This window comes from Camelus dromedarius, chromosome 11, assembly GCF_036321535.1.
Source record: "Camelus dromedarius isolate mCamDro1 chromosome 11, mCamDro1.pat, whole genome shotgun sequence".
Lineage (NCBI taxonomy): Eukaryota > Metazoa > Chordata > Mammalia > Artiodactyla > Camelidae > Camelus > Camelus dromedarius.
This window is the reverse complement of record NC_087446.1, coordinates 35,995,627-36,014,141: the sequence shown is the minus strand read 5'-3', so window position 1 is coordinate 36,014,141 and position 18,515 is coordinate 35,995,627. Positions and strand designations below refer to the sequence as shown.

At 40.6% G+C, this 18,515-nt stretch overlaps 1 protein-coding gene and 1 pseudogene across 9 annotated transcripts in view; one reads left to right on the top strand and one right to left on the bottom strand.

The window, feature by feature from the left end:
- DRAM1 (DNA damage regulated autophagy modulator 1) overlaps positions 1 to 18,515 on the bottom strand; it is a 123,284-nt gene that overhangs the window by 95,213 nt on the left and 9,556 nt on the right. For all 9 annotated transcript variants that reach the window (XM_064491650.1, XM_064491652.1, XM_064491653.1 and 6 more), the window contains exons 2-5: positions 13,378 to 13,445; positions 10,075 to 10,217; positions 4,612 to 4,789; positions 789 to 847 (exon numbers count right to left, since the gene is read on the bottom strand). In XM_064491650.1, coding sequence (XP_064347720.1) covers positions 789 to 847; positions 4,612 to 4,789; positions 10,075 to 10,217; positions 13,378 to 13,445 — 448 coding nt within the window. The remainder of the gene's footprint in view (positions 1 to 788; positions 848 to 4,611; positions 4,790 to 10,074; positions 10,218 to 13,377; positions 13,446 to 18,515) is intronic.
- Positions 16,907 to 18,040, top strand: LOC135322496 (uncharacterized; annotated as a pseudogene).

Genomic DNA, 18,515 nt, shown 5'->3' with positions numbered 1-18,515 from the left:
TCCCCCCATGCAATCATTTATTCCTGTTAGAGACCTAATCTGTCTCTGTCCATGAGAACAAGTTCTTTGGTTCACCAAAGACAAACATTTGGAAGTCATCTTCACTTCATCATGTCCTTTCATTCTCAAGCTATTGCTTCCAATCTAGGCGAATCTTGATTTGAAATCTGAATTCGTGGAACTGCCTTCTCACTGCCATCCTAATCCTGGGCTCACGGCTCTTCAGTCCATGCCAGGTGTTGCGTCTGACTAACATTCATCCTATAATATCCTTTCAGTTTACTTTCCTGTTCAAAAGCCTTCAAAGACTTACTCTGTTGGGGGTGGGGGTGGTAATTAGGTTTATTATTTACTTATTTATTTTAATGGAGGTACTGGGGATTGAACCCAGGACCCCATGTATGGTAAGCACACACTATCACTGAGCTATACCCTCCCCCTCAAAGACTTACTCTGATCACCTACATCAAGCATGAGCCTCTCGGCCCACCTCTTAAAGCCTTGCACAAACTACTCCCCAGCAAAATTACCCCTGACCACATTTATTTTTCACTCCATCTGGATACAGACTATCCTCTACACTGTTCTCATCCTCTCTGCTTAACATGCTGGTCCTCCTCTGACCTCCCCACACCTTTATTCACATTGTTTCCCTACCTTAAATGTCCCACCCCTTTTACTAAGCCTAGATGGTTGATGGGTTTAAGAGAGAATTAGGAATTCAAATTTTTTAAAATAATTCCAGGAACCAGGTTTGACAATCACACTGAAAACGGCTTAAATTTTACCTTTTCTTTTGGATTCCACTCCAGCTTGGTTATAGAGATTAGCGAAGCACAGGCAATCACTAAAAAAAGGAAATTGTTAAGGAAACTACAGAATAGGTCCTTTAGTGTTAAGACTAGGCTATTTTTCTAATAATATAAGCATTACACAGTGTTAAAATGTTAGTACCAACATTCCTGAAATCAAACCCAGTTATATCAGTGACTTATCATCTCAAACCGTAAGTTTGATTATGACAGTAGTTAAAATACAACATGGAAACAGTCATTCCATAGTAATACTTTGTCAGTTATGTATAGTAAAATTTTAATCTGTGGCTACATTTTGCTTGACCTTGTTTAAATTTCGTCAAAATGACTGACACAGCAGTCTAATATGTGTACTTTTGAGAGTATTTTTCCCTAAAATACTATTTTCCCTAAATAAAAATATTGATTAAAATTCTTTTTCCCTAAAATACTATGTTCAAGGCAACAGCTTCAAGGAAAAATTAACATTTCAAAGTACCAAAGCATTACAAAGAAAGGGGAGGGAAACAATTCAGCGGTGGAGCACATGCTTAGCATGCACGAGGTCCTGGGTTCAGTCCCCAGTACCTCCATTAAATATAATTAAAAACAACAACAACAAACGTACCAAGGCTCATATACAAAAAGAAGCTAAAGAAATTCAAACTTTTATCTTAAAAAAAACAAAACAGACTTTTTCTGTTGAGTGGGTAAAAGCAGAGCCTGTCCTTCCTGGCCCAAAGGGTTTACAAATCAAAGAGATACATCCTACATCTGACCTTGAGGATGAAGGACAAACCCTGAGAGGCCAGCCTAATAAGGCCAGAGACTGAGGCTATTGCCCACCATGGACAAGACTATCTGCACAAAGGTGGTGACAGCCATTTTGATTGAGCTTAGAATGCAAAAGAGACAGCTAGAGAGAAGTGAGATGCTCTTTAAAAGCTTTTGCAAAAAGTTAGGAATCCAAAATGTTGGGTCAATCAATGCCAAGTTTAGAGCCTCCTCTGAATTCGGAGTCAGCACCCCCTCTCCCTGCCCTCCCCTTACCTCCCATGTTTTCCAATGCATACCACTTCTTGGTTTCTCAAAACAAAAGAAATAGAAAGCATAGAAGTTTCTCTGATCATGTCATGACCATACTTCTGTTTCTAATAGTTTAAAAGCCTCTTAATTCTTTCACTTAATTCTTTATCCCATCTTTAGTTCCATCAGGTACCACGCTGGGGAGGAGGATGGGGAGGCAGAGAAAAGTCTGGCAAAATAGACTTGGTCTCAGCTCCCAGAAATATCACAGTCTTGTCAGACAAAGTCCAGGGAATGTGCCGCTTTAGAGAGAAAAGAACAGAATACAGTCATGACTCGGGGGAAAATTATTAACTCAAAGTGGAATGGGTTTCAGGTATCAAGGAAGCTTCACTAAATTGAACTTAACCTAAGTTGTGAGCCTTCTAGAACAGCATCATCCCACAGAAATTCAGGGCAGCCATATGTGTAATTTAAAATTTTCTACTACAGTAGCCACATTTATAAAAGCTAAAAGTAACCCAGTGGAATTAATCTTTTATTTTATTTTTTTAATGGGGGGGATTAGGTTTGTTTACCTGTTTGTTTATTATTACTTTTTTTTAATAATGGAGGTACTGAGGATTGAACCGAGAACGCGAAGCACATACACTACCACTGGGCTATATACCCTCCCCATCCCATGGAATTAATCTTAATATATCTTACTTAACCCAATATATCAAACATGTTATCATTTCGACATGTAATAATGTAAGGAATTATTAGTGAGATATTTTACATTTTTTTTTTTATTAAGTCTTTGAGATTGGTGTGATTTACACTACGGCCCATCTCAATTCAAACTAGCCACGTCTCAAATGCTCAGCAGCCTCATGTGGCCGGTGGCTCCCGTGTGGGACAGACAGCTCAGCTCTAGAAAGACAAGGTGGAGAAGGTAATCCAGCCAAGGAGAAGAGCGTGGGCAAAAGCAGAGGACAGAAAAGAGCCACGGCTAGGGGAGAGAGTGTAAAACTGAGATGGAAGAAATAGGCAGCCTCAGACTATGTGTCTCAGGGAAAGGAACCCGGACTTTGCGTTGTTAGTGATTTTATGAAGTCTTTTGAAGCTGTAGGAGCTGGATGCAAGATAGATGGTTTAGCAGAGAGGGCTCAGAAGCACAAGTCTAAAGACTGCCTTGCTCCAGGCCTCAGTTTCTCCATGAGTCAAGTGAGGCCATTTCATGGAAATAATACAGGAAGGAGAAACGAGGGCATTTTAAAGATGCTTTAAAGGAAATATAAATCCAGGCTAATGTTTAAGACAAAATACTTTCTTACGGATAAATTTGTTCAAGTTAATTGGATAAAAGGACATAACCTGTTTCTGTTCAGGAAGCTACTGGCCTGGCTCATAAGAACCTCCTAAAAATGGGAACTGTAAGTATGTGAAACTCCAGCCTGAAATGCCAATTCTATTAAAACTCTCTCTCTTTTTATTACCTAGAGATCTGTCTCCAAAGTTTGAAGCAAGGAAAGGTTTCCTACACCAAGAAATTCTGCTTTTAACACTATAAATAGTTCTATAATTCTTACCACTAACACAAGCTAAACGTTTTAAGGTGATAACATTTCAAAAGAAAGCATGAATGTCTCCAATCCATAAATAGGACAAGGAAGCTGAGAAAGAACTAACTTAGGAACCAGGGTATCTATTTGTTGTTAAATTTCTCAATACTAGGATTTGGTTCCTCTGTGCTTAGAAATTTTGTAATTAAAAATTTCCTTCCCTAAACAACAAAAACAAAGCCCAAAACCATACTTAGACTTCACATTTTGTATAACTGATTTTAGAAGAGAAATGCAGAGCTATTAAGTTAGAAGTACATGATGACATGCTATCTTTTTACTGGTTTACCCACTTTGTACCACAGCCCAAGCCCAATAATCATGACTGCTGCTAATAAAATAGTCCCTATTTTCCTACAATCTACTGTAATCACCAATTTTTAATTACACTGCAGCTTTTGAGATGACTGCAGATGACATTTTGAAAGATGGGGAATTTTCCACCCCTGAAAGACTACAGCTTTTTTATTTTCTTTGTTAAATACTTCTTTAAAAAAGGGAAAAGAAAGAATGAAAAAGAAAGAAAAGGAAGGAAGGAGGGGAGGGGAGGGAGGGAAATTTCTTTATTTCTTCTAAATCAGAATATACAAGCATGATAAATTTATATTTTCTTCTTTTCACATTGTTGAATTAGAAAAAATAAAATTTCCTTTTGAAAATGAAATCAGTGATTAAAAAGAAAAAGTAAAATGTATCTTAAATTACTTAGAAATAAATGGTGTAGAGCTTTTTAAAACCCCTTAATATGGACGAGTAAATCAAACCATCTAATCACCTATGTGTGGGGAGAGAAGAGAGTCTGGCCTCTTGGGACTCCACAGGGCTATTACTTTAAGTACAATATCAATATTTGGTGTCTTTAGCCAAGCACTACAAAGAAAAATAAATATTTTCACATGGCTCATGAAACCAACCCTGTTGAAGGAAAGTAAACAGAGACTGAAGTGTTCAGACATTTTTTCCCACTTTCCTTTCACAATATTCTTTTCCCCAAAGATACTTTTGATCTAACCAGACGATGTTGAGATATTTTCTTAATGATTTACCCTTTTCTCCCAACTGTTCTTCTGAAGCATGTCGACCCTTGGCTGTTAACCTTTGCTTCCTCCATGGTTTTTTTTTGGGGGGGGGGGGGTACGGGGGTGTCAAACTTTAGAGGACACTGACGAATGTAAAAAGGATACTGGGGATGACAGCAGCACAGGAGACGGCAGAGATGGCCATCCGTACGTGGCACGTGGAAAGGCTGTTCCACTGGGGACACGATTTGTAAGAGATGATGGATTGCAGAAGTGTGTACACGACACCGCAGACAAAAGCCAAAAGAGCGCCGCCATCGTGGACCACTGGGACAGCTAACTCCTAGAAGACAAAGTCACACACATGCTGTTACTCCACGCGCCTCTGTCCACATCTCGAGCAGAGCACTCACTCACTCACTCTGGGCTCCTCAAAGCCAAAAGGTATCACAGGTATGCCCACCTTTCTTTGGAAGATGCAGCTGCCTACAGAAGATAACCAAGAGAAAAAAGCCTTCCCTGCACTGGAGTAAAGACCAGGAACGTGGTTGTTCCACAGCACACTTTGGTTCATGGGACTAGGACACAGTGACGTCCGCCTTACAGGTAGGGGAGTTGGGGATGGTGGGCTTTGGAGTCCGGCTGTGCTGGAGAAAAAACATGGAGTCCACCAACTGGGCTTTGTGACCTTAAACCACAATATCTGTATCTAAAATAGGTATAACCATTTCTGTCTTGCAGGCTTGCAGTAAAGACTATAAAACAAATTTCATATAAAAGTACACGAGACTCGGGGGAGGGTGTAGCTCCGTGGTGTAGGGCATGCTTAGCGTGCACGAGGCTCTGTGCTTCCCCGTAATCACTTTGACCCTCCCAAGCCACCCCAAATGAGCACACAAATCTTGAGTAAAAACACTACTCTCGTGATGCAGAAGCAACTTCCAGTCAAGCCCCCAGCCCTCAGCATCTCTAACCAGCCATGTCAACCAAAAGACAGCCCCCACACCTAGTCTAGGCAGAAGGTCTGGTGTTGACCCCAAACATGCTCATAACTGGCCCAACAAGAAGCCTCATTTAGGCTGCTTTCAAATGTGCATTGGGCACCTGCCTTCCCACATAACAGTGATGTTTAGATTGACCACCTGAGTCTCCACCTGAACTTGAAAATACAGGCTTTGCAAAGGAGCAAGTTAAAGCACTGTCCATGAGAGACTGGTTTTGGCCCCAAGCACCTGCTGACCCCAGTTCACTATCCACACCCATGCCCTGGACATTTCTTTGACTCAAGCCACTCATGCTTCCCCAGAACCATGGTGTTCTTCATCCAGAGTGTTCACAAATAAACTGATCTGAAATCTTTATCCTCCACGTGGGAAGGGGAGATTAAAAAAATGTTTTTTTACTTATTTACTAAGGAAATTTATTTCCTGGTATCAAAACCTCATCACGAAGAAAAAAACTGTGTTAATTAAACTTACTGTGGTGATCATTTTACAATATATACATGTATCAAATCACTATGGAGGAGGGAGGGTATAGCCCAGTGGTAGGGTGCATGCTGAGCATGCACGAGGTCCTGAGTTCAATCTCCAGTTCCACCATTAAATAAATAAATAAATAAACCTAGTCGTCCCCCACCAAAATCACTATGGTGTACACTTCGGACTAATACAGTGTTATGTGTTATGTGTCAGTGATAGTGAAACCATGCCCCACAGAGTTAACAGAAGCTGATTAATAGAAATTCTTGAACTGTCTTAACAAAATAACAGATAAGGGAACAGCTAATTATTAAAACCCCTTTACTTGTAAACTGTCTTCACCAATTAAGTTCACTTTAGTTTTTTTCTTTCTTTCTTTTTTCCTCTCTTTAATTACATGCCTTCCCAACTTCACACAGCCCAGTTGTTTTAGAGGAACTTGGAGTCGGCGCTCGCCCACTTTGAGCTGGCTAGGGGCTGGTTTGGACCACAGACCCTAAACCCGGATCTGATGAAGGGCCTTTTGACATCAGACGCTGGAAAACTCCGCCCTCCGATCCTGTAAGTGCCTCTGTTTTGGGGCGGTGGGGAGGTAATTAGGTGTGTGTGTGTATGTACATATGTAATGGAGGGACTGGGGACTGAACCCAGGACTTCCTGCTTGCTAAGCAGGCACTTTACCTCTGAGCTATACCCTCCCCCCAGCACCTCCACTCTGAATAGGTAGAAACATGTAGCCCAAATTACCTCACCTTTTTCCTCATCTCCAATCACCTCTTCCCACCCTTAGACCACCCTGCTTATACCCCATAAACACCCCAACCTCATGCCTTCAGGAGGTAAATCTGAGACTCATTTCTGCCTCCTTGCTTGGCTGCCTTGTGAATATTCTTTTCAAGGCCATAAACCTCGGTGTCTCAGCGTTTGGCTTGCTGTGCGTTGGGCAAGCGGGCCTGGTTCAGTAACAATATCTCAATAAAACTGGAAAAGAACCAATATTAAACCAAAAAAAAAAAAAAGAAAGAAAGAAAGAACTATAGAAAGTGAGTCCTTCTCACCCCTTGAATGTTAAGACACATTTGGGCAAAGGAAAATAAACACAAGGCAAGGCATCTACTGCTAATGAGTTGTTTTTTAGGAATAATCTAAATCTCTCCATTTCCTTTTCATTCTAATAAGAAAATCAACACCCGGAATTTACATACTTTGTTACTCCCCCCACCCCCACCCCACCCCCCAAGTACTGTCAGGAAATTTGCTTCCTCAACCCTGGCCAATTCAATGTGTCCTTTAGGATCCTAACCTGCAAACTTCATGGGCCCCCACATGAACCCCACGTGATCAGATCTAAAGGCCCTTGATTCAGTGGGAGTTGCCGTCACAATGTGCCTTTTTCACTGTGGAGTATAAATTCTCTCATCAATAATGTCTTTTGGAAGGGAAATGACTCTTAGATCAGACATGAATTTTGGATAGAGGATAAGATAAAAATCTGGCATGTTTTTGGACACTCTCTTGTTAATTTAAAACAGTAAAAAAATTGAGAAAACTAGACTATTGAGAGGTTCAACCTCAGAAAAGTTGACTCTTCCACAAAGGAGACTTCTTGAGGGAAAGGAAAGCATTAACAGAGACTGGTGAGGGCACACCAAAAAGCAGCCATCCCACCCGCCAGTCCAGGAAAGACAGGTGTCTGCGAACTTCTGATAAATGCCACTTAGTCCCACTCAAGGAAAACCGGAGTCAGTGCTCTCACGCTCTCTCTCTTGCCCTCACATCTCTAATCCTTCTTGAGGTAACAGCTCAAGTTGGTTTGCTCATGGCATGCGGGAAATGAATGACAGGACATCAAACAAGGAAGTTGTAAAGATATATTTATGGGAACAATGCACAAGGAAACCCTTTGCTCTCAGGAGTTAGGGATTCTGTTTCTGGTTTTTGTCAAGATGTAATCACGTCACAGAAGCCTTAAAGGGAACCAAAAGTTTAATGATCTAACCACTTAGGTTCTCTTCCTAAAGTCTGCCCTTTATGGTTTAAACCCTGAGAGCTGTATCACTTGTGATGATGAGTTACTCAGACAATAACGTGATGGGGATCATTCAGTGCATACTGTTCCCCACTGGACAATTCATGCCCACGCTCTGCTAGACAAATTGTGTCATTCCATGTCTCCCCCTTCCCTTTTTAATGTTTTTTCCTATCGTGCTTTCCGATGCTAGAACTGAATTGTGTACACGCTTTTTTCTCACAGGGATTTCCTCATTCTAACCTTTCCCACAGGGTCTGGGCAGAGGGCTTCGATTCAAAGGCGACTTCTGCCTTTCATTACTCATGTGGTCTTGGGAGAGTATTAGCCTCCCTGGATCCCCATTTCTCAATTGATAAATGAGGAAAACAATACCACCTATCTTCTAAGGTAGTTACTAGGATTATACGAGTTAAAGCATGAAATATTTTTGTAAATGTCTATGACATAGAAAACTTCAATAAATGTTGTTATGAAAACCAAAACACACATAGATCATAAAACGTAAGATGTCACAGAGGGTCTCTGCCATGTGACAAGTGCCACTGGCAACTAGTGTTGTTTGTCTTATTTCCTTGTCTAGAGATGTAAGAGGCAGAATGTTAAACAGAGCCAGAAGCGAACTGGGCTCACAAGATGCCCTCCTTGAAGCCCTATACGCTTGCTTCGGGGAGGCTACAAATTTGGCTCGCACTTTTCCAGCTTCCAGTGTTAACAAGGAAACAAAACACTGGTAATCATGGATTTGTAACATCCCCAAAACGAAAACCCAATGGCTACAAGACCTGAGAGAACATTCCTGCCATAGGCTGTCCTGAAGATTTTGTGTCATAAAAGGAAGCCTGCTGCACCCCCACGACACAGCACTGGGTTTCCCAGAGGGTTTATGAGACTGTCCCCCACAACGACAGATGGCTCCCTGTAGGGCAGTGCAGAAAAGGTGACTCCCTGAGGCCCACGTGGTGCATGATAGGCCAAGGGCTCTCTGACTGTGGTCTGACTTCATGCAGGAAGAAACATGAGAGAACAGGTGGAAAGCAGTGGTGTGGGGGGGGTGGGGTTATTAGCTTCCCACATCCACACCAGGGTGCAGCGTGCAGATGGACATGGACTTGAGCAGTAGGCTAGCATGGAAGGCTGTCACCTTTCTGTGAAAATTAGCATCACACAAGATCAACCCCCTTCTGGAGGGAAAAAAAGTTAAAGGAGTACCCCCGGGGCAGGACCAAAAGTCTTCCAGCAGTAACTTCCTTTCTGCTGTCACAAAGGGGCAACGTCCTCCCAAGTGCCGGCCTACAGAGATGGACCGATGGTGACCATGACGACCACTGAGCACAGAATGCTGGGTACCGTACATTGTCTCACTGACTCCCAGCAGTAATGCTGCGAGGTGAGTACCATTATAATCAGTACTCATTTGAAATACAAGTATCTTTAAAATATTAAATATTGTCTCCATGGGCAAATAGGTCCCATGCCTTCCTGAAAGAGACCTTGGAATAAAAGGAATCCACAAATTAGGATAAAACAAGTAGGGTTTTTTCAAACACATGACGCAGCAAGAATATATCCAGTGGATTCCGCAGCAGTCATTAATTTGTTCCAGCAGGGCCATATTTTGGCTCTGCAGCTGACTGAGTAACCCTCAGGAAATTACTTCACCTCCATGTACCTGTATACTCATCTATGAAAGGAAGAAATCAGATGCCGCTTTGAATTGAACACCAGAGGTTCAAACGGTAGAATCAGCACACACACTCACATTCACACACACCACTATTTTCTTGCGGTTACTGAAATCATTGCAATGGCAGAAGTAACACATCTCCCAACACATCAAACCATGTCAGTAAGAACACGGAGCGATGCAGAGCCTGCAGCCTCAACTCTGAAGCATGCTGTCTCTCACAGTCATGCAGACGTGCACCCCGTCTCTCCCAAGTACCTGGCAGGGCTGACTTTCAAATGATAAAGATTTGTTTCTAAAATAGCAAACTACCCCATTTGTATAAACTTGGCAACTATTTGAGAGCGATGCTAGCCTCCTGTGTTCTTGCTTTTCTCCTCCAGACACACAGACCCCAACACCCCAATAATCAAGAAAACTTCAGATCATACCTGGAAATTGGCTACAATGCCCATTCCGATACATCCCACCAATCCCAGAACTAAAGACACCAAGTTAAAAACAGGAGTGCTGATGTAGCTGGTTTGATTCTGCTTCTCTACTATTTTATATCTTGTATACATCGTGGCTGCACCTGAAAAAGAAAGGGACTCTGATGAATTTTCCTTATTTGACTTTTTAGAAGGAAAAACACACGAACAGTTTGGTATGGCTTTTTCCAAGTTTGTATTTTCAATTTCTTGATTGCAGTAGTCTCCCCATTCCCTCATCCCCGTACTTCTTCATCCCATCATACTCCCCTACAGTATGATGGACGGACAGACGGACGGATTGACACACAAACTGTCTTGGCTGTTATCCTCTTCACATAAATGTTATTGTGCAGATATTGTTCTGAGACTTGCTTTTTTTCACTTAAAAATGTACCATGGAGTTCTTACCAACATCAGTTAAAATAGGTCCACCTCATCAAGTATGTTGTGAGATGCCATATTTATTTAATTATTCTCCTAATTGTATGTTTTTCCTATTACAGACAATGCTCAATGAACATCCTTGTCTTTGGCACACTTTCAGTGTTTCTGAAAGATAAATTCCTAGAAGTAGTATTACTGGGTCAAAAAACTATGCTCAAGAAAGCCAAGAAGTACCTCTAAATTTCTCCAAGACTGAGGCAATTTATACTCCCACAACAGAGTTTGAATGAAATTCTGTGTGCCCTTGCCTTTTTAATTACTGCTAATCTGATAGCTGAAAAATGGCAACCTGTTGGTTTAATTTGCATGTCTCTGATCATTAGTGAGAGTGAGCATCTTTCAGTAAGTCCACTAGTCATTTGCATTTCTTTTTCTGGAAATTGCATGTTTATCATTTTTTCCTTATTTTTTTTGTGAGTTTGTCTACTCATTTTTTAATTTGTAGTTGTCTTTTACACATTATGTACATTAGTCTATTGTCTGCTATATTTTCTTCTCGTCTATTGTTTGTCTTTAATTTTATGTTATCTTTCACTGCTTAGAAGTTTTAATTTTTTATCTCTCCAGATTTGTCCCTACTTTCCTATTTAGCTTTTGGGTTTTGTATGAGCTTAGATAAGCTTTCCCATCCTAAGGCTTTAAAAATATTTTCCTATAATTAAATAGAAATCCTCTTATGGTTTTGTTCTTCATGTTTAGTTCTTTAATTGCCATTGGTTTTTGTGAACGGTGTGAGAGGGTACTGAGGGGACGTTTTCCAAAGAGCTAGTCAATTAACCAAATATCATTTATTATTTTGGAGAGCAATTTGACAACAAAATGTAATCTCCATGAGAGCAGGGTCCTTGTCTGTCTGCTATTGTGACCTGTTGTGTCCCCAGCACTCAACATAAGCTCTAAGCCAATCCCATAGGAGGCACTTAGTCAATGACTGTTGAATAAATGGATAGCTATCAAAATTTTAGATCTGTATTCCCTTTAACTCAGCAAATTTATCTTATAGTAAAAACTCACATAGCTATGCAAAGATATGTTTAAAAGATATTCACTTTAGCATTGTAAATTACAAAATCAGAAATAGCCTGAATGTTTAATAGGGGACCAAATATAAAAATTATAATACATTCATGAGTTGGATATCACATGCATATGTTAAAAGGATAAAGTAGATTTCTATATATTGAAATAATGTGTGATGGCCATAATATTTTTGCTGAATTTTAAAAAGCAGGCTAAAAGCTAACCATTTATCACAGAGCATTTTAAACAAACATATTCATGTCAGATTCTGCCTTGCCTAGAAGCAAAAAGCCCTACTTATCACTTGCTAGTGATAAAATAATCTGTCTTCTAAATCTGGACTCTGGGCAAGGATGGTATAAGAGGCTACCGACTCCTATTTCTGCTTCCCTTGCTTGCCTCCAAAACCTTAGGAAAAGACCACAAATGGGTGACAAGGTGAAACTCTCTCTACCAAGTAGGATAAACAAATTCCAAAGATGCCACGTCACTAGGTAGGGTTCCCAGCACCTCTGTCCCTTCCCAGCCTGCACCAGTAGAGGGCGACAGAAAGTGCAGGGTACATGATGGGTCCCTGGCAAACACCTGATCGTTCCGTAGGGGAGGGGTTTATGGAAAGAGCCCACATCTTCCATCTGTTTACCCTCATCACCCATAGAATACTGAGTTTTTCACTCATTACATTAATTGGCCCTTGAGAGGGTTGTCCTTTTTCAGCTGCATCTCAGGTGCATTTGAGAAATTGAAAAGAAAAATTGTAGCTTCATTGGTGATAAACTGTTCCCTGCTTCACCTTTCCACTTCCTCTAACCGGTGAGAAAACACATTTTTCAGTGGTTCAAAAGCCTTCCTGAGTATCCAAGTCCCTTAGAGTGCTGGTTCACAGCGCATATTCTTCAGCCCCACTCCCAGAAGTTCTGATCCAGTAGGTCTGCAGTGTGGACCTGGAACAGGACTTTTAACCAGCACTCCAGATGATTTTCTTGTAAGCTGCCTTCAGAACAGATTCCGAGAAACATTAGCTTCTATACATTAGGTGTCTTTGGCTTACGCAAATGCATTGGATATAAATAAATCACAATTTTAAAAGTCAAATTACATTTAAAACCCATTTTAAATTCCTATGGCAAATTATAAGATGAAGTGAAGAACAGTTTGATAAAGAGGCCATAAATAACTTTGGATTTCTGATCATTTTAGTTTCTCAAATTAGAGCAAAATTCTAGTAGCAAAGATTACACTTTTTAAAAATCACGCAAACCAAGAATAAACCCTAATGTAAACTATGGACTTAGGTTGATAACGATATGTCAGTTTAGGTTCATCAACTGTAACTAAGGTACTAAACTACTCTGGTGAGGGGTGCTGATAATGGCGGGGGCGGGGGGCTATGGTTAGGGGAGGGGGTGCAGGAGAGCAGGGAGTACCTGGGAAATCTCTACCTTTTGCTCAATTTTGCTGTGAACCTAGAAGTGTTCTAAAAATAATGTTTGTTAAAAAATAACAATGGGGGAGGGTATAGCTCAGTGGTAGACTGCGTGCTTAGCATGCACAAGGTCCTGGATTCAATCCCCAGTACCTCCATTAAAAATTAAACATGTAAATAAGTAAATAAATAACCTAGTTATCACCCCCCTCAAAAAAAAAAAAAAAAGAAAACCCAAACAAAAAATGTAATTAAAAAAGTGAAAATGAAAAAAAAAAAACAATAAAAAATGATAGACAAACTGTAACATATTTTACTTCATATGAGATTGGGAATTTTTCATTTATTTATAATAATTACTGTGTACTTACCAAGAAATGCAGAGAAGTTTATCATAAACCCAAAAATACCACTCTCTGGAGGTGTTGTTCCTGTATCACTGGGAAAGAGAAGACATGTCCAAATTAGTAAGAAAAAATTCAGTTCAGCCCTTTGGACAATCACATAATCAGCAGGTTTTATACTGTGTTGCCGCTGGGTGTTCAGCCACTTTGAATTGCAAAAATTTGACTTTATTTTTTCTGAAGTATTTTCATTTTCACTCTGAAAAATTAAAACCTCAGTTTTTTTCCCTTCCAGTTTTATTGAGATATAGTTAACAAACAGCACTGTATAAGTTTGAAGTGTGCAGCATAATGATTTGACTTACATATAACATGAAATGATTACCACAGTAAGGTTAGTAAACATCCATCATCTATAAATACAAAAGAAATTTTTTTTCCTTGTGATGAGAACTCTTAGGATTTACTTGACAACCTTCATACCTAACATACAAGAATGTTAATTATATTACTTATGTTGTACATTACCTCCCTGGTACTTATTTGTCTTATAACTGGAAGTTTGTACCATTTGACCACCTTCCCTCACCCTGCTGATCTGATCTCTTTTTCTATGAATTTGTATATATGTGTGTTTATTTGTTTTGAAGTATAACTGACCTACAACACTATGTTAGGAAATAAAATGAATGGTGGTAGTGGTTTTCAGATGATCCCACCTGATAAATCTGCTATGTGTGTCCATTCTTGGTGAGGAATTGAGTGTGACTGTTTTGGGGAAAAAAAAAACTGGTGTAAAATCAATTTTATAAAATCCACTATTTGGATATTAAATACACATAAACATATCATTTTAATCTTTTTAACAATATGATTTATGCATAAGAGTTTACATTGCTGAAAATATGATGGAAGGCAAATATTATTGATTCCTGTCAGTACTTTATGGAAATAATCATTGTGATAAATTACTTTAAAAAAATAGCTTCTTTGAAACACTTTTCAGATGCAGGCTATCAATTAATTAATTAAATGAGCTGGAAAGTTGTGCTTGACCTGTTCTGGTTTCTGTTCATTAACGTCAAGGTTTACACTTACACTCTCAAACTGCCCGTGTAAAGCACAGTTTAAAACTGAGGGCAGAATCCCTCCCAACAAGAAACAAGTCATACTCATCTTGAGTGTTTCCACATTTTAAAACAGCTCCGAAATTTAAGTATTGAAAAACTGATCACGTTGGAAGATGCACTTCAGAGTGTTTGAAGAACTCGATGAGAAGCCTGTGTGCAGAAAGCAGGAACTTCTAAGCTTTGTGAGCACTTAATGTTTGAAAACTGTAAAGCCGTTTGTGTTCCGCCTTCCCACAAATGTTTCTATCTCCAGTTATTTCATCTCAGTGTCCTCTGTACCTGTAAGTCTGAGGGTTTAGAATTCAACATTTTTCCTACAAATAACCTTTTTGCTCAGGAAAGGAATACCAAGGTGGAGAAGTCTTCTAGACAAGCTGGATGCCCTTCTGAGTGCGATGTGGTTCTGAGTGGGTGAGGAGGGGTGGAAGCCAGTCATGGGAAGAAGCTGGATTTTTTATTAGATTCTCACAGGGAGATGAAGCCTTCTATTCTTGGCCTCAGGGTATAAAAAAGCGGCTACCAGGTAACTCATGCCACACATCTGAGAGGAACCTGCCATGAGCCAGGAAGATTGTTGGCTTGTTTATGGAGAGAGGAAAGGAATGGAAGAGTAAGGAGGATAATCAGGGAGACAGGAAGATGGGGGCACAAAGGTGCTTTAACAGGAAGTGAGAAGAGGACCTGACTCAGGAAATATCTGTCCACTGTTAGCAAACCGAGACAGATGTCAAGCGTCCAGGTGTACAGTCTACATGACATCAAACATGCCATCTTAAAGCTCAGAATTTCAGGGTGATATTTTATTCTTCCTTATCTGTACATTTAAAACCATATAGACAGAGGGAGAGGGGGTGGGTATAGCTCAGTGGTAGAGTGTGTGCCCAGCATGCACAGGGTCCTGGGTTCAATTCTCAGTACCTCCATTACACAAACAAACAAACAAACAAACCTAATTACCATTAAACAAACAAACAAACCTAATTACCTCCCTCAAAAAAAAACATACAGACAGAATCAAAAGTGCTTTGCAAATAGCCTTTCCATATGTATTTGTTGAATGAATGACTATCAGTACTGGCAGTAGATACCACTTAATGAGCATTTACTACCCACCAGGCACTGTTAGGTGCTTACCGTACATCATTTCATTTTATCCTCTCAACTCTGAGGTGAGCCTAATATCAACCCCATTTTACTAAAGAGGAAACTGGGTATCAGTATCAGAAAGCTTCCATCACTTGTTCCAGGTCACAGAGCTATTAAACAGAGAAATCTATATGTATTCCAATCCAGATGTCCGACTGTGACTTTCCTGTCTCCACTGTGCTCTAACAGCAGGCAAGAAACAAAGCAATTAGAAGAATGATAGGGGGAGGGGGCAGTGGAGGATGAACACTGATGTGCTGGTAAATGCTTAACAACCAGCTCTAGAGGGCACCTGATTTGTAACATAGGCCAATTTCCTATTTGCACCACATCAGTGACTGGAGCAGTTCCCGTCTTGCTTGTGGCAGCATTCACCCCGTGTCTGTGTCTGCTCACTGATCAGAGTCCACAGTTTAGCAAGGATGACAGTTGGGCAGAAGCTCTGATTCGTCTTTTAGTGGTGATGCCTCACACCAACTTTCCCATAGTAACCTGGGTGATATCACCCAGGTTGAGATAAATACTCCCAACCTGTCAAAATTCAAGCTACCAAAATGCCAGTCACTGAACGTAGAATTGGGAAGAAATGCACACAGTTGGCTCTTGGGAGCACATAGCAGCCGGCTGGCCCAGCACACCATGGGAATGAACCAGGATGGTGGTAAGAAGGGATCATCATGTCTTAGCTGTATACCAGGAAGGTGTAAAGCAGGAAAGACCTCACAGTTCTCAAGTGCTATAATTTAATCATAAAGCACCTTTGACAATTATTCACCACCTTGGTAAATCCAATTTTCTTTCAGGATTACTGAGTCTAAAACACCCAGCATCAGTGCATGAGTACCAATGGGCCTACATTCCTACACTTGGACTACAACGTAGGAAATGTGAATACTACAAAAACTAAGGAAAGAATGAATGCACTGCATTCATAACCAGTTGTTTGAGTAAATAAAACCACCTGTTAAATTATTTTTATTTGACTCTACAAATAACCATAAATTCTATCCATTTATCAACAAAATATTTATGGGACACCTAGCATGTGTCACAAATTCCCGTATCTGTCAGGTAAGAATGGTCAGTGTGTGATTTATTTCCACTAAGTAACAAAATGGTACCTAGCTACATTTGGTGAGATTTTGCTCAAGAGTATTTCAAGAAAACTTTCCAAGCAGCAGATGAAAATGTGGACACTTCTAAGAACTTCTAAGAGTAGCCGTGGTTGCCTACTATTGTTAATACAAAAGAATGTCTTCCTCTTTCACCTCAGCCACTGACACGCCATCCTAAGAAAGACGGAGAAAGTAAGGAGCCACATGAGCCATGGCCAAGGCTGTGTTGTAAAACACCGGAAGTACTCAGAGGCCTGGTAACCCAGGTGGCATGCATCACCCCAGGATCAACTCTGACGAATATCACCCAGGTTACTTTGGGAAAGTTGGTGTAAGGCATTACCACTAAAAGACGAATCAGAGCTTCTGCCCAACTGTCATCCTCGCAAAACCGTGGACTCTTATCAGTGAGCAGACACAGACACAGGGTAAATGCTGCCACAAGCAAGACTGGAACTGCTCCAGTCACTAATGTGGTGCAATAGGGCCACCATCAAGTTCTAGGAAAGAGAAAGCTCCCAAAACAGCTTGTCATTTTAAGCAGACAAGGTAGAGGGTCCCTGGAGGAAAAGAACCAGATATAGCTTTTTGACATAAGAGAAGCCATTTTAGGCCTAAGCCATTTTGTGACCCAAGCCTGGCCACAATGCTTGCCCTTGAACAGGGCTCAATGATAATGATCTCAAAGGAACAAAAGAACAAACGAATGTTATCAGGCAAGAGAAGTTACCAACAGCAAAGATAATAAATCAGTTTAAAGACTCCCAGTTTTAAAAGTACATTAGCCCGAAGTCACTTTCTTGAGCTGTTTTATAGAATTTAAATACCCCTTGAGGGCTCAACCAGGAGATCAACTGGAACCTAAGGGATGAGAACATTAACCTTTTCTGACCCCCATGACGTCAATCAGCTAAAGCTTGGACACTGTCAACCTTTGCCCCAATTCTATGCTGAATTCTCTGCTCGAGCCTGTTCATGAGTATGTGGGTACCCTCATCTTAAAATTGCCCCAATTGCCCACATGTTTTCCTTACTTGCTGCAAGTAATAAATTCTTCCTTCTCCCGATCATTGGCTTCATTGTGTCTTTTTAGCACCTACCGAGAGGTGAACCAGGTTTTGGGTAACATCATCATGAAGGTTAAATTCTTCAGCAGAGGAGCTGAGGACAATATTAAGGATGTGTAGGGGGTGGGAGGAGGCTGTGTACTGATAGCTGGAAGCCAGTGGAGGGAGGATCATTAAATGTTAACAAGTGCTTTTCTTTGAAAAAAAAAAATACATAGGTATGTATGAAAGGCTCTTCCCTTTAAATATTCTTTTAAGCCTTTTGGTCTCCAAGCTAATGTTTTACATTGAAGTAAATATTGCATCACATCTTCTGCCTGACATTGGGATCCAGATGAGCATAACACCAAGGGGTTCCAAGAGAATATGTGAGGAGCCTCTTTTTATTTTACCTTTTTTAAAGCTCACAGTAAATGATCTCAGTGTAGTAAGCAGAGGTAGTAGGATTTGGTTGGCACAGCTGTACTTGGGCACCTGATTCAGGAAACTGGGGATTAAGAGGCTAAACCAGTTGCCTCTCAATGTGGCAGAAGTCCCCTTACAAAACTTGTGATTCTCTACCACATGGTTTAAGCAATATGGTTCTGGCCCTGCCCCAGTCCCATCCACCTCCTCATTTGCCTCCCTGTAAATGAGGCACTTCCTGGAAACTGTACTCAGTATAGGAACTAACTGTTCATTTGCACATGGCTTAGAAGCTGTTGAGG